Below are 23,982 nucleotides of genomic sequence, written 5' to 3' on the forward strand. Positions count from 1 at the left end.
TAATTAAAATTAAATAATTTCACATAATTGTTTGTTGATCTATATATTTTAAGAATTTAACTCATTACAATTAACTATATAAGCAATATTAAATTCTAAATCGATAATATTTCGTACTAAAAACTACGATATTAACCGAAAAATATATTTTTAACGAGATTGTCGTACTTTCATTAACATACATAACTAACCGCTACTGACTATGGATCGTTAAATGATCTTGGTTAATAATTCAAAGATCCGCTGTATATAAGTGCTTTCTTAGTAAACAACTTAAGCTGTGTGCGCTTAGCCTAATTGTTTGCAATAGAACAATTGGAGGCAGCTCGATCTTATAGCAATATACATTTAAAGATGAAGTTGGCGCTACTGGAAGTGTAATGGTATTCTATATAGTATGGCGCGTACCAGTCCAAATCATATCCCATACGCCACAGTGACACCGGAGTGTAGACATGCCTGTAACCGCAATAGCTAGCTACTGCACGTTCAATACTTGGAATTATAAAGAAATTTTCCGGTTTCTTCTTTCCTTAAACATAACACGCAATTCGCCATTACTATTAACTTGCTTATATTATGTTACCTTCGTGCAAAATTTATTTAATAAACATTCTCAACAACCGGCAAATAAAAACAATTGCGAATGTAAACAAAATGAATTCGCCTAATAAGAATATCAATTTTGACAGATTAAGCCCAAATGCAGCTGTTCCACTGTCCTCTGATTTCGCCTTGTTTTCTGTTGCAAGTTGTTAAAAAACGTTTTCTTTAATAAACCATTCATATTTAATAAACTAAATATTAATTTATTTTTTATAGCGCCTTCTCCTCGAATAAGATAAGCAACTATTAAATAAAGATTGGACGAAGAACGTTAGAAGGTGATTCTTAAATGTAATAGATTAGTTTGGAAAAACCTTTACGGTAAGGAAGCCATTATTTAAATTGCAATGACAGATCGATCACTATATGTGACAGCTATTGTGGAAAGAGCAACCATGGGCACTAAATAAATATATTAGCAACTATTAAATTAAAAATTAAGATATAGCATCCAATATTCAATTGTAAAACACTTTAAATACAACTTCCGGTCCCTATTGTCTCCACCCGGTATGTATCTTAGCTTGTTTTGTTTTTTGATGTTATTGTATATCTTCAAATTAAAATTTAGTATAATAGGGATTTGATACGACTAGCGTTTATAGCTTAACTCGTTGCATCTTCACCAGACGCAAAGAGTACACAATAATTTTTAATCCACTTCTGAGCAGCTAAAGGCTTTTATGAAAACTCATTTCCTACCAGAAGTGCACCGGAAGATTTAACATTGCCTACCGGGGCTTATTAAAAAATGGAAACCGAGTCGTTCGGAGTAGTAGTGCTCACTTCTAACCACTTATACCACGGTGGTCGTCTGGTTTCATACAAAATTTATATTACCAAAAATTGCTGAGTTTCCGAGTATATTACTAATGATTCAGTACTGTCTAGAAGTACAATTAGTAGGGTAGTATCCAAGGACGTGCAAAAATATTTGTAATTCAAATAGTTTGCGCTTCTATTCAAATCTTTACCTCAATGTTCTAACTAACGTCCTTACATGTTTAGTCGTTCAGTTTAACCAAGACATCCTCAAAGAAATATTTAAAGGCGTACAGTGATTAATAATTTCTTTATCTAGCACAATGAACTGTTAAATTTAATTTTTAAGTGATTAAAAATAGAAACTGATAACTTCTATATTGAACCAATCACAATGGGCCTCCTAAAGGACTAGGTGCGTCATCTGACAACCACTTTACCTAGCTATTGAACGAAATATTACATGTTCATATTTATTTAATATTTACGCTTTAGCTGCCGCAAAATAGAAACGCACAGTATACCTTGTGTTTTAAATTATCTTTTATTATTTTTTTTTTATAATTAAGAAACTGTAATTTCAATAAACTTAAATATTTCAATCTTCGCCTCCATGTGTTTTTATTTTCATTTTAATTATTTTATTTTTTCATTTTTAGTTCTGTTTGTGTTTTGCTTATTTATTTACGCTTGCTTGTTGTTGTTGTTTACGTTTTTATATTTTGCCTTTTTAGCGTTATATTTGAAAAAGTATGCATTTATAGTTCATATGCAGATGCACGCCTTGTACATACATACATATTGATGCATGTGAAATATAAATGTGCGCACATATTTCAAAGTACTTTTACTATTCCTCCGGTTTTTGTAGTGGTTGTTGTTGTTGTTCTTGTATTTGCATGTATACAATAAATTGATGCATACATCACATACATCATCATAACTGCTGGACAATATTTCATATATTATAATAATATAATTTGTTTGCATTTTGTTTGTTTGTATGTATATTTCATATGAAAGAAGTTATGCTTGGAATTAAAAATTGAATAATTAGCGCATTTTAGTTTTGATTTCACGGTAAATTTACTCTGTGTGTATTGTATGTATATGTAAGCATACGGTATATCAATTGCTGTGGATGCTTATTTGGTTACTACATACATACTATTACAGCTGGTTGCACTTGCCACGCCTATTTACCAACTGACACTTTCCGGGGGGACATTTTTGGAATAAAAAAGGGTTCTTAAAATTTAGTACATACATTTTTTTTTTGTTTTTCTTGCTGCCTGTTGTGTTCTGTATGTATGTATGTGTTTTCCATTATGCAAAAATTTATTTATTTTGTATTATTATTATTTTTTTATTAGTATTATTATGTATAATCTGCATACGCTGAAGATTGGGAAGCAATATATGTATGTATTTATATTTTTTTGATTTTTTTGTTTTCATTTTCATTTCTTTTTAAGTAATAGGTTTAGTTTAGGTAGTAGTACAATATTGTGTGTGTGTGTGTGTTTTGTGTTAGCTCTATTTCGAATTAGATTAGTTGTGGTTGGTTCCAGGACAACTGACATTCTACATATGTGGTAAGGAAAAACTGTATACCGTTTGTATTGTTGCCAATTAGTAGTTGTTGTTGTTTTTGTTGCAGTGAAATACATTTTTTTTTTGGTTTTCTTCAAATATGCGCTTCAGTTGTAGAGTGGCGTACACAAATTTGTGTGTGTGTGAAATGCACATGCTGAAGTGGTGAGTAGCGGTTTGAATGAGACATCAAAATACGGGAGCACGGCACACAGCATATAGACCAACTGTTTGTTGGTTGTTACACGCATTCATACATGCTAAAACATTTAGGAAATTTGAATTAAGGAGCTAACAAACGCTTTCATAAATTAGTATGTGCAACATTTAGATCCTAATAAATTGATTTTTTTTTATCCATCCATGGTAAACATATATGAAGTTGTATTTATAAGTATGTGCGTGTACATTCATACATACATACAATTATGGTACATAACGTGTGTGTTTTTACTTACCAATGCATATACATATGTATAATTGTGTAGTGGAAGAAATTTATTTTGGGAAACATATTCACACACATGCATTTAAACATACAAATATATTGAGTGTATATGAAGAGTTGTTCAAATTGTTTAAACATTAAATATTTAGTGAAATGTCATTAATATTATTTGTAGTATAGCTGTTAAATTTGCACAAGTATTTAGAGAATTTGATTTTTTAAATTTTAAAGACAGACAAGTAGCTGTAAATAGTATGCTTTCACATTAAATCTGCTTTTACTTTAATTTTTAAAAGTTTTTTTTTACTATTTCATGTAAGTATGTAGTTTTTTATAACTTTATTGCTACCGCACTGTTGAGTTTTCGCTTGTATTACAAATATTTCGGCAATTTCGAATTCGAATATCAATTGAAAAAGTTGTTTGTAGACTGCTCTAAATCCTAACTAACTCCCACACAAATTCCAAAAAACTTCATAACGCCAATATTTCGACAAAATTTCAAACTTTACTTTCCACTTAATCGTTATTGTTCGTATGCAATTTCATAGCTAAAAGCGCAGCAATTGCCCGAAACGAAATCCCCAAATGCATACGGACTGTGAAACCATTAGCTAATTAACTTGTGCCCGTTTAGTTTACATACATTTACTGCACATTTAGAACATACATACATATATATGCTTAATAAATTGTACATACACAAATAAGTATACACATAGAAAAACTTTCGTTTGTAATTTAAATTTGAAATTTGTAGTTATTTAAGCTCAGTTATTTCAAATTTCAATTTCTCTATCAATTTCAACTTCAATTACTTGTCTTGCTTTCATGCGTAGTGTACTTATGTATATGTATGTAATTGCATGCTTTTGAATTGTTTTTTTCAACAATTTTCCGATATCACAACATATATATGTATTTATATATTTATTATTAACTATTCATGTACATACACATATAAATAAACACACAGTTAATTTTGGTTGTTGTCACATACATACATATACACGAAAATTGTTGTTGTATTTGCGTAAAAACTGCCAATAGTTTGTCATTAAATATGTTGCTACCACTCTAGTACACACTGTGGTGCAAATCTTTGTTTTTATTTATTTATTTAGCATATCTACGTAATTTATGTATGTACACATGTGCTATTTTTTTAATATACTCGAAAACTAAAGAAAGAGACTAGCACTTCTTCAACCTGCTATACAATTTTTCGCAACCGGAAGCTCAATTAAATGCGCAGCCTAAATGTAGGCAACGCTTTCGTTCAAAAACGACTGCATGTTCGTAACGAGCCGAACAAGTTTGATATGCACGAAGCGGATGCCAATACCTACACTTGAGAATACTAAAAATAATCCTTTCCCACATGCACTTTTTCTCAGTATGGACTCTGTAAGGTCGCGTTGCAATTTTCAGTAATTAAATATTGTTATTGTAACATGAAATAGACACAAAAGTATTATATGGCCTGTGTTTACGTTTGTTATTACTGCGTCATAGTTTTATTATTGTTTTTTTTTTTTTTCAAGACTTTTCACATTTAAATATCGTATTTTATAGTAGTATATGTTTCCACAAAACTCCATATTTTTTTATTTATGTTTTAATGCACAAGCTGATGATACAAATACGAATACGAATACGTTTACGAATATACGAATATACGAAATACGAGCATAGAAGTAAGTATTGATTTTTGATGTGAGTGAGAAATTTTATTTTTTTATTTAGCTTAAATTGTATTTTGAATTTCTTCACGGTTTTTAAAGGTACTCGGTACACACACACAAATATTGGCAACAATTATAAGTTGATCTCATTTAAATGTTCGTAACAATTACATACATACAACGAATACTTAATATTGTGAATTTATGGCAAATTTTTGAATTTTCGAGGAAAAAATATTTGAAATTACAAAAAAAAAACTTTAAAATACAACAAACAAAATATACAATTGTATAAAGAAAAAAGTGAAGTCCATTCAAACGCACATACAAACAACTTCAATGCAAAGTGTGGAAAAACGAAGCGTATGAAGGGAGCGAACATTGGATTTAGCTAAAGGACCTATTTGTTTTCACTATTCTATAGCTACATCGTTCACTCGAAAAACTGTATGAAAAAATGTACATAGGTTCCAAAAGTGCGAGGCAGGCAAGGCCTCACGCGACTTTTAGGAATTTTTATAATTTTTTTAAATCTTTAAAACTTAAAAGCCTTCAACACTTCATACACAACAGTGCCTCTATACCATTTAAATGTCAACATGCAAATTGTTTGCGCTTTCACCACCTAAGCACTTACGAAACAAGTCTATTTGCAAACAAGAAAAAAAAAACTTAAAACAAGTTTGCTTTAATTTAACGATTGTACTGCCTTTAGAGTTTAGTTTTTTGTTTTTTTTTGGTTTGGTTTTATCATATATTTGCGACTACTTAGCAATGTTCTTCAGCGCACAATTCAAATAATATATTTATACTTATATGTCTGTATGTATGTATGTATGTGTGTATTTATAACATATGTTGTAATAATAATGAGAAAGCAATAAAAAAACAATGGGATATATATAACGTAATAACGTTGTTTTATTTAAAAATTATAGAAATCATCGTTTATACTTTTCTTTGACAAAACAATTTTGGAAGGGAATAAAAACGAATTGGCATGCCGTAAAAATTGTTCGAGGAAGCATACGTCTACTAACGGGATTATGCCATACAACTTTTTTTTTCTGACCTTTGACAAACGTACACAGTTGAGAGAAAAAGCTTTCTCTCTTTTGTTGTGTACAAATTTTGCTACAATTTTCGTTTTGTGTTTGTATTTGGTACACTTTTCAATTCAGCCGTTTAGTTTTGTAATGATTTCCAAACAAAAACAAAAAAAAGTGTCCGAAAACGTGCACTCAAGCAACATTGCGCAGTTAGCTTGAAAAGTAAAAATTATTTACTCCCATTTAAGCTAACTCCCAGCTCAAATGCACATTTTCACCTTTCTTTAGTTTTTGTTGTTGTTGTTTTTTTTAAAAGGTACGTATAAAATTTGGAAAACGAAACGAGAATGACTTTTGGTTAATATAAAAAAAAAAACAAAATCAAATTATTTATTAAAAAATAATAAATAATATATAATGCTCTGCCTAACAAATTTACGCTTTTGTAGCTTTAATGATATAAGTTTCATTTAAATATATGTTGTGTATGCATATCGATCATAATTATTGCAGTTTCTTTCATGCGAATTTTGCTCTTCTTGCTTTTTGGTTGTTTTCACGGCTGGTTGGTTGTTGGTTTGCTGTTGTTGTTGTTCCACACAGTTGCGCTTTCCAACTCGGTTTCAAGTTGTTGAATGGCAAAACACACATTGAATTTCAGTACACACTTCACGCGTGTTGCAGCACACAAAAAGAAATTTAAAAAATTCCAAAGTTTTCCAAAAAATTATTGCCTTCATTGCTTCGCTTCGCTTGCTTGCTTGCTTACTTGCTCTATATGCTTTATGCTGTGGCATTGCAATAGCCAACAACAAACGGCCTGCGTTACTTGAGAGAACAGTGCGGCCAACGGTAAACACCGAGTGGTGAACAAAACACATTTGGCTGCGGATTGAAATTGATCAACTTACTAAAATCACAAGTTGATTTAGTAGCAGCAGACACAAACTGCTAAACACTGGGCGTTTTTTTTTTATTTGAACACACACAATTATTCGCCGTGCCACACTATTCTCCTCCTTGCGCATATATATAGAATACATAATATAATACACATTTGAACTATGTACATACATATGTATAGATGTGTGTGTGTATGCAACAAAAAGTGCAAACGAATTTCGAAAACCGCACAAGACATGCTGCTGCGAATATTAGCTATTGGCTATTTGCTAACTTGTTGCTTGCTTTCCATGCATTTCGTCGCATTGTCGACTGATGGTCGACTCGACACGACTGTGGAAATCACATTTGAAATTTTTGCGTTTCTTTTCGTTTATTCATTACTGAGTTAAAATATTGCTATTCATCATTTAACTTGAAGTTGTTGCTGGTTGGATGTTGCATTCAAATGGTGTTCTGTTATAGCATGTGGTGGTTGGTTGTTGCTGCTGTATTTGTAGTTGCACCGCTGTGGCATTTGAAATGAATTTTTGTTGCTGTTGTTGTTTAAATTTTTGCTTGTATTTCTTTATGTAGCTTTCGCCTCGCTGTTTCACACTATTTGAAGATTTTGTTTTTATTTTTTGCTTTAAATTTTGCTTGCTATGTTCTGTACTGTACTGTTGTTGTTCTTGTTGTTATGTTTCTGTACTTCTCTCTTTTGCTGTTGGTTGTATTTTTGTTTTTGTTTTTATTATTTTTTAATTAATATTTGCATAGTCAAAAGGAAACAATTTAGTTTGGTTAGTTGTCACCACCCTCCTGTGGTTCATCGCCATCCCCTTGCGTATCCGACGTCCAGAGGGTCAAGTTGTCTCTCAACAATTGCATAATCAGCGTTGAGTCTTTGTATGAGTCCTCGTTGAGTGTATCCAGTTCGGCTATCGCGTCATCGAACGCCTAAATCATTAATAAATAATAAAAATACAAATATTAGTATAATAATACAACAAAATTTTCTATAAGCAAGCAAATATTTCATATAATTACGAAAATCACATTTTCAACAGAAAATTCGCAGCATTTCAAACCAAAAGCAACCAATTAGCGAAAATATATTATATATAGCGAAGTATATTTATAAGTTTGTCTGTATGTATATTTATGCAATTTTTATTAGTACAAATATATAAAGGTGTTTCACTCTCTTTTCATCTTACAATCACGCCAGTTGTGTTTAGCTAGCTAAAAACAACAAATATAAAGTTTGAAAACACGTTACATCATCAATCATCAAGTCAAATATGCAAGTATAACTCTTTCGTTGTTTTTATAACCTCAAAAAGCTAGGCAAGTATGCAGGAACACACGTGCAACTGCAAATGCGGCTGTCAAAGCGGGCATTTTGGGTTTCAGAAGCTGTTTTTAGGCTTATAGGACTATTTTGATAACTCAAGGACCTAAACAAATACTACAAAGTCGAGCTTGACGAAAAACAAATTTAAAATTATGGGTTAGATTAAAAAAATTATCAATATTATCGGTATGGAGTTCAAATGCGTGTTATCAACTATTTGGCTGTTAAAAAAAAATTAATTAGTATGCTAAGCAAGATACGTTTAATTTTGGCATTAAGGAGCGGGCGCACATCAAAAGCCTCCACATAAAGGTATACAAACATACAAATTTTTTTTTGTTATGAATTAATAATAATTAATCAAAAAATTCGACAAGGACAAGCATAAAACTTGTTAAATTTGTTAATTATACACGTTCAAGCAAAAAGAAAAGAAAAAAATCAACATAAAAACACATTCTTCAATTCAACCTGTTTAGCCAAATGGCAGGCGCGCGCCGGCGAATTGATAATTTCATAATAGAATACGGAAAAGTTGAGGGCGAGGCCTAAACGTATCGGATGTGTTGGCTGCATTTTGCCTTTAGCAATATCGAATGCCTCCTGATAGGCCTTTTTCGAATCCTCAACCACGCCTGGTAAAGAGCCACAAGTCACAACAACAAATTAGAGTGTAGTCACGCAACATTTCATTTTTTTTTTGTTTTTATTAATTTTTTTTTTGTGGAAATTGAAACGCGTTGTTTTCGATTTATCAATATACAAAATTGTATTGTTGGAATCGAGTTGTGTGTGCGTGCGAATCGGAAGGAGTAATTGAGAGCAGAAAATTGATGTGCAGATGAGTAGGTAATGAAAAGAAAAAAATAGATGAAAATTACTTATTAATAAAAAACAATTAAATGTCAACAAAGTCAAATTGCTGCTAAGAATAAGAAATTAAGCGGCAAAGAATTTTTGGTTAAAAAGCAACAAGAAATTAATACAATTTTAAATAATTTCTTTTAAGAAAATACAATATACCTCAATTTAAAAAAATAAATTTTCGAAAAATATCTCTGCTAAAAAAAAAAAATTCAGGGTTCTAAGCTACGTATTTTCAACTATATACAGCCTAAATTGTTGTTTTTCTTTGTAAAATATATACAGCTACGTATTTATAATAATTTAAGGGACCAAATTCTTATAGATAGTTCAACGTAGTAGTTTTGCTTTTGAACGATTGATGATGTGTCGTGTTTAAACGAGTTTTGTTTTTGGTTTGCAAATTTTGAACGACGACGCTACGGAACCACAATGGGTTCTTACAACACACATAGTGAATATTTAATAATTTTTTTTGTTTGAAATGCTTGAATTTTCCATTTTCGTATTTTTTTTTTTTTTGTTTTATTTGTGCAAATATTAACCTGTTTGGCCAGTTGGCAAGCTTTGTCTGGAGAATTCAGAATCTCATAATAGAAGACTGAAAAGTTTAGTGCGAGACCCAACCGGATTGGATGTGTTGGCTGCATTTTTCCCTTGCTAATTTCAAATGCATCCTGGTAGGCGGTTTGGGAGTCGTCTACAACGGCTGTTAACACGACGCAGCGTATCACAAATTATTTTACAAATTTTTTGTAATAAATTTTGTTTTTTTTTTTTTTTTGTTTTTGGAGGGATAAAAAATTAAATTAATATTAGTATATTACCAATGATTTCATTTTTTTTTTTAAATAATATTATTTTTTTATTGTAAATGTTATGTATTGTAAATGACGGGTATCATGTGTGGAAGGTTAAGAGCTGTGTGGATTGTGGGTTTGTGGGTTTGTGATAATGATATTTTGGAATCGGTTGGATGGCAGTTGGTGGTTGTGTTTCAACAGTTTTTACAATACTGCGTAAACCATAAACTAAATTCGAATACTTACTGTTGCGTGCGTCTCCTGTGGCCACCTCAGCTAAATACCTGTAATAATCTCCCTTCATTTTCAGGTAGAAAACCTTGCTTTCTGGATTGCTGGCTTTTGGAATAAGGTGTTTGTCCAGAAGACCCTGTAAATTTAAGTTGAGAAAAAATATATATTAATTATAGAAACATATATATGGTAAACAATAAATCAAAAATTTTAAATGACATATTAATTGAAGTAAACGAGTCGTATATTAAGGGGAAGTACAAGTAAGTCACGACTAATGGGTCTCTGGAGCCAGATTTTCTTCCAACTAAAAGCTATCAAGTCGGCAGCAATTCCCAAAATTATTTTTTTTTCCGCTAACAACAAGTATAACGGTAGCATCAAATGCTACTTCAAGTTATTATTTTTATTATCAGCAGTTAGTTACTAAACAAGTGTAATTTTATGCATATTCTAAATACTTAATATGATTTATATAGTCGCACGAGAGCCTCTAGAGTCATATCATTATTGTATTATTTACATAATTAGTCTCAACTAATTATCTACTGTGTGCTTGAGTAGTGCTTTAATGTTAAGATAAAGTAGGTATTATGTCCAATGAAGTGTCATTATGAAGAGTTTATGGATAAACAAAACATTAGGGTGGCTGCACAGTAGTACAAAATTATTAGTTTTGTACATTTTCGACAAATGTTCATAATTTTTTCGAATACATATAATAAAAAACATAAATTTTGAACATTTTCATATACCATTAGCTAGAAACTATAAATTTTGAAATGTTTCTAAATATTTTCGAATACCTATAGTAAAAAAAAAACATAAATTTTGAAATTTTTCTAAATTTTTTCGAACACCTATAGTACAAAAATATATATTCTGAAAATTCCTTCGTATACCGTTAGTTCGAAACTATAAATTTTGAAATGTTTCTATATATGGTTTCGAATACAATATTATTAAATGTTTTCTCAACATAACATATAAAGCATACAGAAGATGTTTCCTTTACTATATTCCGCAAACATTTGTATCACTCTGTACTGCCAACCTACAACGAAACATAACACTGTATGTTTTAAGAAAACCAAGTTGGTCCTTTCAAATTTTAATGACTTAAATTTGACACGCGCTTGTCATTACACCACCCAGGCTGTTGGGCGTAGCATACGGCTTTAATGAGCATCATATGTACAGCATGCTGAAGGCAATAAAAAATAGACACACACAAACACAGAGATAAACACATATGTGAAGGTGTGTAATTGAATTCCCTTAACCCCGAAATGTGTGCGCGTAATTAATTACCAGCATATCGATCACACTGCGCCCTTGCAGCAGCAGCGGCGGTGGTAGTGGAAAAACGAAAATTATTATGGACCTAAAGTGGGAGGGATGCGCAACAATTCAGCGCACAATTGGGTGGGTGGGCGATACAACAAATATAAGACAAAAGCACACAGCTTTGTAAAAACAGGGTGTATCAGCTTCACGCATGCTCGAGCAATAACAGCAGCTGCTTCAGCAATATATCGCTGAATACATAAATAAATTTAAAGTTTTTTTTTTGTATAAAGTATAGTGTATGTATGCATGAAGTTAGGTGTGGTTTGCTGCCAGTACACCTGCTCACCACCATTTATCAGCACTAACGCTGTGACACTTTCATTTTCTTTGCTACATAGCGCGCGCACCCAACGACCTATTTCACAGCTGATTAACTATCAAAGGCGTAAAATTGATTATCTATTAAGTATTAAGTACAACATGTTATAAATATGCTATTGGATTATTGAGAGCAACAAAAACAAAAACCACACACACACCAGCATAGAAACAATGGATGGCAGCTTGTGATAAAAGTAATTGCTGTCGATTTCATAATATTAACGTCTATAATAATAAGCAGAGAATACATAAACTCGACAATTTGTTAACCAAATTTTGCTCGGACAACAAAAACACGTCGAACACTACTGCGTGTAAGGTTAAATTTACGATAAGGCACAAGCGCGCCACTAAAAGGGCAATAAAAATGTCGAATGGAAATAGATATATATAATGCAAGTGACAGAGCAAAGTAGAGGCGCAAAGCGAAAAAAAAACAAAAAGTATATGAAAATTGTTAAGTGCCAGTAGGAGAGGCAGGAAAATTAAATGCGCAGAAAAGCACTTAAAAATAGCCGTTGTGTTCTCTTCGGTATCGATTGAATTTCAATTTGTGCTATTAAAAGCGCTGCTGCTGCTGCAGAGGCGTTGGAAATATGGCGTCAAACACGAGCACTTAGACGTGCACCAACCAACCACACAACATCTAAAAGCATTTTGCGCGTGGCATGCAAAGCAAGCAAGGAAGCAAAGAGGTAGGCAGGCAGGCAGACCGAGAGACAGGAAGCCAAAGGTATTATAGCCACATTAAATAACGAAATCGAAAGCAAATTCTAATGGACATTATTGCATTAGACACACACACACACAACGACAGGAGCAGCAAGCAAGAGCGTATTGCAATTGAGCGCTGAGTAGTGGACTGTGGCAAAATGACAGAACGTGACATTGCAAACACACGTACATGTCTACTAATATACCACAAATTTTACTGCCAATGCTTTTAATGTTACCCACCCAACCAAAATGATTGTACTTGCCACAGCGCCAGCTAACCTATAAACACAACAATACTGCCGTGAGAATGGAAGTGGTGTTCAAAGGCAAATAGGAATAACGAAATGCCTTTGTTTTAACGCTTAAGCATGGTATATTTCTAACATTGGGGGACGCTGGTTGGTGTGGTGTATGGTTTTCACTCGTGTATGTCTACTAACAAACCGTCGGCTGTTAGATTGCTAGCCAAGTGCGCTATTTGCTACGGCATTTTATGTCGTTTTTTTATGTTTTACTCAGGCGAGTGAATGTTGGTATGCGTGTATATTGCTTTTTATTACTATTTCAATTACCGCCTAGCATTCACATTCACCTCCAATTTAATCGACTTATTGTTAATGTCAACAACGAGCGCGCCATATTATAGCCATCATCGTATGATGATGGTAGCATGAGCGTTGTGTATTACAGTTTTTACTAGCAAATTAAAGGCTTTAAACAATGCATTTTTTAGCATAACGCTTGAAATTCAAGAAATGCTAATTTGAAGTATCAAAATTCATTGAAATTTTAATTATATATCATTGTTATTGTTGTTGTAACGGTTGTCTAAACTCTTGCTGTGGGGGTTGAGGAGCCAATTACCACCGAAGTCGGTTAATGAAAGGTCCAGGAAGCGAACATTTTCGAAAGGTTCGAACCATAGGGAGTGGAGTGATAGATGCGTGGCTTTGATTTGGCATACAAAGAGATGGTTAGTGTCATGCGGAGACTCGTTGCATGCAGTACAAGTATTAAACAGTCACGACAGTCGATTCTGCGACACCATAATTAACCCAGGTTGGTTATATTTAAAAAATGGCTGTCCATATTTGGATCAGCAGTATCTAGTTTAATAGTATGTCATATGTCGTTGCTTTAACTCTTTAAAATACTGCTTTCAGTACAACGTATAATAAACTTACCAAAACTTCGTAACAAATTTCCCTCAGTTCCTTCTCCACGCGCTCTCTGTACTCGCGGGCGAGTTGTTGTTTTCTGGCGGAGGATTCAGTTTTTTGTTCGATTGATGAAATTACTCTCCACGATGATCTGAAATGCAATATAATTAATTATTTTTATAATAATTTTACGAAACGAAGAAATAATAATTAATTTAATCTACAAAATATATACAAACATACATATTTATGGTGTAACAGCAATTTTTTAACTATTATTCATTATTTATAAATTTTCTCAGCTATTAAAGCAAATTGATTAAAAAATGTATATTAAATGGAAATAAAATATGAGTATGCGTTGTACAACTGAAATATGACGCACACAAATTGTGCTCATATCACAATTTGCAATATAACGTTATACTCAGAAGTACACATACAACCATTGTAATAATGGAATTTTTTTTTAAATAAAACATACTGTAGCGTATTTGTATTAAAATCAACTAAATTTAGACATTGCTAATGCTACACTTTTCCTTTATAAATCATTTGAAGTCACGTTCTATATATAAATACATATTTTTGAATATGTATGTATGTATGTATGTATACATTCGTTAGTTATCTTATCAATACACAACAGTTAAGCAGCTAAGTAGCTAAATGAATGACATACCGGCGGGCACCAACAACATTTTTGTATGCAACGGAGAGTAAATTTCTTTCTTCATTTGACAGTTCAACGCCTGTTTCTGTGACTGATTTCATAGCCTGGGCCATGTCATCGTATCTGCGGAAATGAAAAAGAAAATATTTTTTTTTTTAATTAAAATGTTTCAAAATTTTCAAAGAAATTTTTAAAGTTACCAACCTTTCAGATTGTTCGGCCAATTTTGCCTTTTGAACCAATTCCTCTTTATCGACTGTTGACATTTTGATGTGTTGTTTTTTTGTTTGCTTACGCTGAGCTTAAAGAAAATAACTGAAGCTGTGGGTTTTCCTTATCAAACCGCCAAGAGAGATTACAACGCAGGGTTTCTAAAACTGAATGCGCCGCTCACAGTGTGACTATCTGCAAGAGATTCAAAAGAAAATACAAATTGATTAGTAAAATATAGTTAAATGTCGAAATGAAAATAATTAACTTAGAAAAAAGTGAAAAATCAAATAATGGATAACTTTATTGTTTTTCCAATTAAAGTTTAGTCCATAAAGCTTCAAAATTTTAATTGAAGTACTATTGGTATGCCTAAATACCGCAAATATCACCAGAATTGGCAAAATTTTCGGTCGTTATGAACAAACACTCACATACATATATACAACCGTTGATATTAATTTAAATAAAACTAATTAGAAATTCATAATTAAAGCCGCGCACAAATCCCCGAAGCAATGAAACAAATTACGCCGCAGTGAATACGCGACATTTGCGCTGAGAGGGCGTTGACAACCGCAAGTAAAGTCGACGCATTTTCTGCGTCAGTAGCTGCTGCTGCTGCTGCTGGGTAGTAAAGAGTTCATAAGGCCAAAGTAAATAAGCCACCACCGCCAAGCCAACATTCATACCTATGTATTTACACCAGTACTATGTACTAGGTCTATACATAACGGCGCTGACGAGTTCGCGTTTTGGCCTTGAAGCGCATTGAAGGATCATTACCGCAATGTCAAAGCCTGCTGCTGACGTGCGTGCCGCCCCATGTCTCGCAACAAGCAATTATTTAAACGGTATAACGCGAAAGCAATTCGTATAACTTCAAAGCACTTGAGCTTTTATTAGCTTAAAATTAGTTGAAATATGCAATGTTGAGAGCGCGAAAGAAATTTTCAACTGATGGAAATTGATGAAATTCCAAGAGGAAATTTTATTCAAGCCTAATTGATAATTTCATTATTTTTCATTTGTTTCAGGCAATTGAAACTGTTTTTTTTATTATTAAACATTTTTGCAATTCTTTTTTTTACCACATTTCAGAAATTATTTTTTTTTTTTACATAATACATATTTTTCGCTTGCAACTTTTTTTAAATATCCTACAGACTCGCGAGTCTGACACATTTTTTATATTTCATTTAGAAATAAAATTTCTTCGCACAATTTTGCACCAAAAAGCCATTATCAGACTCTGCTTCGCACACATTTCTCGTTTTCAATTGAAATCATTTCGAAAAAAGAACCAAAGTACACATTTTGTATTTCACAAAACCATTCAAACACTTCAAACGTGCGGAGAGCAAGACTTGACAACACTCACCGCTGGAATATCGTGGCCTACAAGAAATGAATTTAGGGCGGACTACACGCTAACTGGTCGGACAGGCGGCAGTAAGCTTGCAAGAGACTAAAAGCTTATCAGCAAACATTTTTTAATGTCACAAGCATACAAATACAAATATTCTGCTATATACAGACACATAATAGTAGCTACACGCCAGTTGAGCGACGGCATGCGTACACGATTGCATAATCACGGGACGTCAAGAGCAAAAGATTACAAGTGCCTATACGCGATGTTTGTTATCTTATTTGTCTTTGCTTTTGATATTTATAACCAAGGCTTGATAAGCGATGGGAGCGCAGCAGCAACAGCGCACTAGAAGCAGCTTGAATGGGAACGGGAGCGCTCAAATTAATAGAACGTCAGCTAGCTAACAAAAATATTTGCATGTGAGCGCTGTTTGTGGCTGTAAAAAAGGCGCTTGGTCAGCTAGCAACAAAAGCAAACATTTAAAAAATACAATATAGCATTATTGCAGCTTCGTGGCGGCCTTAATTAAAATGGCAGTAAACATTACTTTTACTTTCATGTATCCTTTCAACGCGACGGTTTTATTTAATTCACATCAAAAAGGCTTAATGCTGATGCGATAAGTGCCGTCATGATAACGCCTCAAGCCGAGCTGACCTTTAGAAGCAGACGGTTTTTTTTTGTAACGCCAGGACAATTTCATTTTAAATGGAAATTTCATTAATGCAACAAAATGAGAAAAAACAATTATGCCGGAGTAGGTGGTTACTTAAATGAGGTTGTTATATGCATTTGCGACCGACCGGCAACCAACCAACCAACACAGAGGCCACGTAAACACATTTTAACATAATTAAAAGTTTTTCAAGGCTTGCAAAAAGTTGTCACAATGAAACAGACAGACAGATAAAGTGAAGAAGAGGCAGACTGTGAGGATTGGCCGATATCAACGCTAATTGCAGTTTTACGCAAATGCAGAAAAAGTTTCATTGCAGGCGTAAATGTGTGATAAACAACAAAAAGTTGAGCCGGAAAATTTCGGAACAGAGAGAGAGAGAAGAGCTAATAGTCACACAAAGTTGCACGGATTAAATTATATTTTAATGTCAATTTCAATTTAGACAAATAATTAAATTTTAACAAAAAAAAAAAGAAAATTCCAAGGGCTTAGCATATGAGGTTAGACACATATTGTCACAAATGTGAAATGGAAACTTTAATGTTGTTGACGACACCTGATAGGGCTAACTTTATGCACAAGCGTAATCAGCAATAGGTAATCTAAACAGCGGAACTGACGTAGCTGATAAGTACATTGTACATACATATGTATACGTAGATATTTGTGCAACCAAACAACTATTTTAAATAACTGCGTAGTTGAATTACTTTACTTAGATTGTAGCCAAGCACGGACCCAGTCGCGGTCATAAAATACATAGTAGTAGAAAATATGTGGAGAGCAGTAAAAAAATATGAATACGTATTATTTATTAGCAGCATATTGACGTTGCGCAGACTTAAAAAACCAATAAATACTGCAATATGAAACAGCTAATCGAAGATAAAAAAAAATATTATTGATAACACCAATGTTTGGAAGAAACAAGCAATGATGAGAATTCAAAATTTTTAATAAATTCTTGAAGCATTCAAAAGCAAATGTGAAATAAGTACCAGCTGTGGCTCTGTGACGCAACGTCGAGTATATTGGTGCAATAATGACAATTTGAAGTGACGTATGACAGTTGGCAGGTAAGCATGACTGATGGGCTAATGGGTAGCCATATGAAATTTATATGTGAAATTAAAAACAGTTTGTCTAACACTATTAAAAGTGAGAAATTTTGAATATTGCGGAGACTTTTAAAGAAGATATACATATTCCGGAAAGCTAACGACAACCGATATACACAACTACTTTCAACAGCTTATAAGCACGCAATTTGATTGATTATTAATACTTGCCAATTAATTTTAAGTGAGATATTAAATCAGATTTAATCAGATATCAGCGTAAGTGATTAAATAATTTTATGACTACATATTGATTGATGAAAGCGCGCTTGCGCAATCATGCTTAGGCAAATTTGAAGCTACTTTTTAAACAGAATTAAACTATTTAAATAAAAAATAATCACAAGCGTATATGTATTTGAAATTTCATACACATTTTATATGAAAAAAAAAAAAATCAAAAAATTCAGAAAAGAAATATCACAACAATTTCTCACAGTGTACACAGTCAACAACCGCGTGTTGTCTCATATTTACCGAGACAATATTTGGGCAGCCATTCGATTTCGATTTGCTTGGGTCGCAAGGCCAGCAAAATAAACAGTAAAATATATTTACCGAAATACTACAACGTTAATTTATTTGTGTTGACAAAAGCTACGCAAAATTTACCAATTTGGCGCAAACCTAATGGTTTTGGAGAAGGGAACACACGGTAATGCTTAAAAGCTTAAATGAAATGCGAGTAACACTTTAATTAAATATTGTGAAATTTTGTATATTTATAAAACCAACTGTATGCAAAGCTTTTAGGCGAATCAACAGCGAAATATTTTACGTTTGTTTACTGCACACTTAATTTTCGGGTACTGTTTGCTAGCGCTGCTAAGAAAATTGGCATTAAAGTAGCAATTAAGTAAGAAGAGCACAATTTAATCTGCCTATATTGGAGTATAGTTCTGTGGTATGGAATCCTATTTCTAGACTCGGCAAATTCCGCTCGTATGCGGACTGCGCCCCACGCGTCGGTTGGGCGGGAGGAGGGTAATCGTTTGGGTTAATAATAATAATGACACTAAGTCATATTTATATATATATATATTTGGCGTAGGAACCGCTTTAAGCGATTATAGCCGAATCCACCAGAGCGCGCCACTCATTCCTCCTTTTTGCTTTTTGGCGCCAATTGGAAACACCAAGTGAAGCCAGGTCACTTTGCACTTGGTCTTTCCACCGGAGTGGAGGTCGTCCTCTTCCGCGGCTTCCTCCAGCGGGTACTGCATCGAATACTTTCAGAGCTGGAGTGTTTTCTTCCATCCGTACAACATGACCTAGCCAGCGTAGCCGCTGTCTTTTTATTCGCTGAACTATGTCAATGTCGTCGTATAAATCGTACAGCTCATCGTTCCATCGCCTGCGGTATTCGCCGTTGCCAATGTTTAGAGGACCAAAAATCTTGCGCAAAACCTTTCTCTCGAAAACCCCAAGAGTCGTCTCATCGGATGTTGTCATCGTCCACGCTTCAGCGCCATACATCAGGACGGGAATAATGAGCGACTTATAGAGTTTGATTTTGGTTCGTCGAGAGAGGACTTTACTTTTCAATTGCCTACTCAGTCCAAAGTAGCACCTGTTGGCAAGAGTGATTCTGCGTTGGATTTCAAGGCTGACATTGTTGGTGTTGTTAATGCTGGTTCCCAGATAAACGAAATTATCTACAACTTCAAAGTTATGACTGTCAACAGTGACGTGGGAGCCAAGACGCGAGTGCGCCGACTGTTTGTTTGATGACAGGAGATATTTCGTCTTGTCCTCATTCACCACCAGACCCATACGCTTCGCTTCTTTATCTAGTCTGGAAAACGCAGAACAAACGGCGCGGTTGTTGCTTCCGATGATATCAATATCATCGGCATACGCCAGGAGCTGTACACTCTTGTAGAAGATTGTACCCTCTCTATTTAGTTCTGCAGCTCGTATTATTTTTTCCAGCAATAGATTGAAGAAGTCGCACGATAGTGAGTCACCCTGTCTGAAGCCTCGTTTGGTATCGAACGGCTCGGAGAGGTCCTTCCCGATCCTGACGGAGCTTTTGGTGTTGCTCAACGTCAGCTTACATAGCCGTATTAGTTTTGCAGGGATACCAAATTCAGACATCGCGGCATAAAGGCAGCTCCTTTTCGTGCTATCGAAGGCAGCTTTAAAATCGATAAAAAGATGGTGAGTATCGATTCTTCTCTCTCGGGTCTTTTCCAAGATTTGGCGCATGGTGAATATCTGGTCCATTGTGGATTTTCCAGGTCTAAAGCCACACTGATAAGGTCCAATCAGTTCGTTGACGGTGGGCTTTAGTCTTTCACACAATACGCTCGACAAAACCTTATATGCGATATTGAGGAGACTTATACCACGGTAGTTGGCGCAGATTGTGGGGTCTCCCTTCTTATGGATTGGGCAGAGCACACTAAGATTCCAATCGTCAGGCATGCTTTCTTCCGACCATATTCTACAAAGAAGCTGATGCATGCACCTTATCAGTTCTTCGCCGCCGTATTTGAATAGCTCGGCCGGTAATCCATCGGCCCCCGCCGCTTTGGTGTTCTTCAAGCGGGTAATTGCTATTCGAATTTCTTCATGGTCGGGTAATGGAACATCTATTCCATCGTCATCGATTGGGGAATCGGGTTCGCCATCTCCTGGTGTTGTACTTTCACTGCCATTGAGCAGGTCGGAGAAGTGTTCCCTCCATAATCCCAGTGTGCTCTGGACATCCGCTACCAGATTACCTTCTCGGTCCCTACATGATAATGCTCCGGTCTTGAAACCTTCTGTTAATCGCCTCATCTTTTCATAAAATTTTCGAGCATTACCCATGTCGGCCAGCTTTTCAAGCTTTTCATACTCACGCATTTCGGCCTCTTTCTTTTTACGTCTGCAAATGCGTCTCGCTTCCCTCTTCAGTTCTCGATATCTATCCCACCCCGAACGTGTTGTGGTCGATCGCAACGTTGCGAGGTAGGCAGTCTGTTTTCTCTCCACTGCGGAACGACAATTCTCATCGTACCAACTGGTTTTTTGGCGTTGCCGTAGACCAATTGTTTCGGCTGCAGCGGTATGCAATGAGTTTGAGATGCCGTTCCACAGCTCCCTTATATCGAGATGCTGATGAGTGCTCTCAGAGAGCAGGAGTGCAAGTCGAGTAGAAAATCGTTCGGCTGTCGGTTGTGATTGCAGCTTTTCGACGGCGAACCTTCCTTGTGTTTGTTGACGGGCGTTCTTTGCTGCACAGAGGCGAGTGCGTATCTTTGCTGCTACTAGATAATGGTCCGAGTCAATGTTTGGTCCTCGGAGCGTACGCACGTCTAAAACACTGGAGACATGTCTTCCGTCTATCACAACGTGATCGATTTGGTTGCGCGTGTTTCGATCAGGGGACAGCCACGTTGCTTGATGAATTTTTTTATGCTGGAATCTGGTACTACAGACAACCATATTTCGGGCCCCAGCGAAGTCGATCAGCCTCAGGCCGTTTGGCGATGTTTCGTCATGGAGGCTGAATTTTCCGACTGTTGTGCCAAAGACACCTTCTTTACCCACCCTGGCGTTAAAATCGCCAAGCACGATTTTGACATCGTGGCGGGGGCAGCGCTCATAGGTGCGTTCTAGGCGCTCATAGAAAGCGTCTTTGGTCACATCGTCCTTCTCTTCCGTTGGGGCGTGGGCGCAAATCAGCGATATGTTGAAGAACCTCGCTTTTATGCGGATTGTGGCTAGACGTTCATCCACCGGGGTGAATGCCAGGACTCGGCGACGGAGTCTCTCTCCCACCACAAATCCAACACCAAATTTGCGCTCCTTTCTATGGCCGCTGTAGTAGATGTCACAAGGACCCACCTTCTTCCGTCCTTGTCCCGTCCATCGCACTTCTTGGACGGCGGTGATGTCAGCCTTTAGTTGTATGAGGACATCAACCAGCTGGGCAGAGGCACCTTCCCAATTAAGAGTCCGGACATTCCAGGTGCATGCCCTCAAATCATGATCCTTAGTACGTTTGCAGGGGTCGTCATCAAAAGGGGAGTTTCTCATCCGAGGCTCGGTGTTTGTTTTCATTGGGGAGATTTTTTTATGTGGTGGGTCCCAAGCCCTACGCACAACCGCACAAGCGGGCTTCGCCTTCTCACTTTAGCTCGCCTCCAAACGGATGTCTGTTAGCTACCCAGGGGATACTTGGTCTAAAACCGGAAGTCGTGAGCTGCTTGAGTCATATGCAAAAGAATCGTTCCTGGCCACTCCCAAGTGAATGGCAATCAGAAACTTTCCTCACTTGCGTGAACTTCTACATATGACCCCATCCCCCACATTTACACAAAAGTTATAAGAACTAAATGCATTTTTAGTGTTAGTAACTGCTTTTTTGTCAGATATTCGACATGCGAATAAATATTTTTTATTATTTTTGTAGCTGTCCGTTTATTTTAAGCGCTGTCACTTCTAATACAACAATAAATATCATAAATGTCAAATAATATTGATTTCTTTCAAAATTGACTACCAGCATTAGTTGAATGTGATAAAAATAAAAATCGCGTCACTCAAAGAGAGCAAAAGAAACTCGTCAAGTTACTGGAAATTACAACAAAAACAATGCACTCGCCTCACACCCAAGAGCTCAGCATCTATTAGGGCCAATAGGGCCATGGCGTTGATTTGTTATTTACAGCTGCATTGTGATTCAAATAAAAATAGAAAATACGAAAATACCAACAGGCAACCAACAATAACAACAAATGCAATGCAGAACGAATTAGAAGTCGAGTAGCTGAAAATATATGTGTAACTGCAACTGCATGGTATATAATAAGCTGTGAAGTCGCCAACTACATGCGTTTTAGGAGCAGAGGGCAAATGAGAAAATTTCGCTGGACAACTTGCAGCTTATATGCATTTGTGTGCGCCGCATAGCAACCAACTGCCTCTCAGCTGGACTAGGTGGTTAGGGTGTTGCAGGCACACACTAAAACAACAACAAACAACGAAAACGAAAAATGAGGCTAGCACAAGAAAAATTGTGGCAACGCAGCCAACACTGCAATGCTGGCTGACACGGCGAGTCGCGTCGAGGTGACGTGACGCCACACTGGTGGCACACTTATCCCCAGCTGGCGTCGGCTATGGCATTGGATGATGACTCACACTGAATTGTTTGGTGTAGTGAGCGGTGGTGAGGTGGTGGTGGTGCAGCGACCACTTCCATCCAACAAACCACAAATACAACGCAATAATGCAGTCATGAAAAGAAGAAGCAGAAAAAACCAAAACCAAAGCAACGAGTTGTGGAGAAACTAATAACGTGGTGAAAAAAAAATTCCGCAATATGGAAAACAAAACGCAAATGCAAAAACAAATACAAATACAAATACGAGGTATAAAATGCAGCAGACAAAAAATGTATGTATACTAATGAATGCAACTTTTACTAGTTAACATCGTTGTTAGCAGTTTGCACACGGGCAAGGGAACCACCCAAAACGAAACTTCGCTCCGGCACTTAGCGAACCGGCGAAAACAGCCAACTATTTCACCGGCTAACGAGTAAACGAACGAATAGCCAGCCAGAAATGCAGCATTCTATGCTTTTACACACTTTGATGCAAAAGTAATGAATACACTCGCCACATAGTAATTGCAAATGTAGTTGTAGTTGTTAAAAAAAAGTTGTAGTTGGCAACTAAAAAACAATGTAATGTTGTATGCAGAAAAACTGACACGAAACGGATTACAATGGCGAAATTGTAAAACGAAATAAAGGACAATGTAGTGAAATCGGTTCAAAGTAAGTGGGTAACAGGCCAATATTAAGACGGAAATATAATAATTATTAATAATTAATTAATATTAATCTGAAACAATTCAAAAATATTTAAGTAACGGTAAAATAATGTATTTTACCACGAGCACCGCGTGTACTCGTACTGCAAAGAACATTTTTTTCGTTTCAATCATATTTCGCACTTCATAGCATGTTCAAATGACACATACGCTCAAAATATAACGCAAATCTACAAACATTTCAACATACAATCTGAGTTATACTATCAAAAATGGAGATCGGAAATTGCATTAACTCATTGAAGCAGCGCAATGAGGCATAGAGCC

General features: G+C 35.4%; 1 protein-coding gene across 5 annotated transcripts in view; it reads right to left on the bottom strand.

Moving 5' to 3' along the window:
• Window positions 1-5,991: 5,991 nt before the first annotated feature.
• LOC105212580 (14-3-3 protein zeta) overlaps window positions 5,992-23,982 on the bottom strand; it is a 45,667-nt gene continuing 27,676 nt past the window's right edge. For 3 of the 5 annotated variants that reach the window (XM_011184630.3, XM_011184629.3, XM_011184631.3), the window contains exons 2-7: window positions 14,709-14,909; window positions 14,514-14,627; window positions 13,856-13,982; window positions 10,296-10,419; window positions 9,792-9,955; window positions 5,992-7,985 (exon numbers count right to left, since the gene is read on the bottom strand). In XM_011184630.3, coding sequence (XP_011182932.1) covers window positions 7,830-7,985; window positions 9,792-9,955; window positions 10,296-10,419; window positions 13,856-13,982; window positions 14,514-14,627; window positions 14,709-14,770 — 747 coding nt within the window. In that variant the 5' untranslated portion in view covers window positions 14,771-14,909 and the 3' untranslated portion in view covers window positions 5,992-7,829. Of the gene's footprint in view, window positions 7,986-8,853; window positions 9,018-9,791; window positions 9,956-10,295; window positions 10,420-13,855; window positions 13,983-14,513; window positions 14,628-14,708; window positions 14,910-16,095; window positions 16,231-23,982 lie in introns of those variants that run through there. The other 2 variants (XM_011184632.3, XM_029040392.2) reach the window with 2 other exon arrangements.

The sequence above is a fragment of the Zeugodacus cucurbitae genome, chromosome 6 (genome assembly GCF_028554725.1).
Source record: "Zeugodacus cucurbitae isolate PBARC_wt_2022May chromosome 6, idZeuCucr1.2, whole genome shotgun sequence".
Taxonomy (NCBI): Eukaryota; Metazoa; Arthropoda; class Insecta; order Diptera; family Tephritidae; genus Zeugodacus; species Zeugodacus cucurbitae.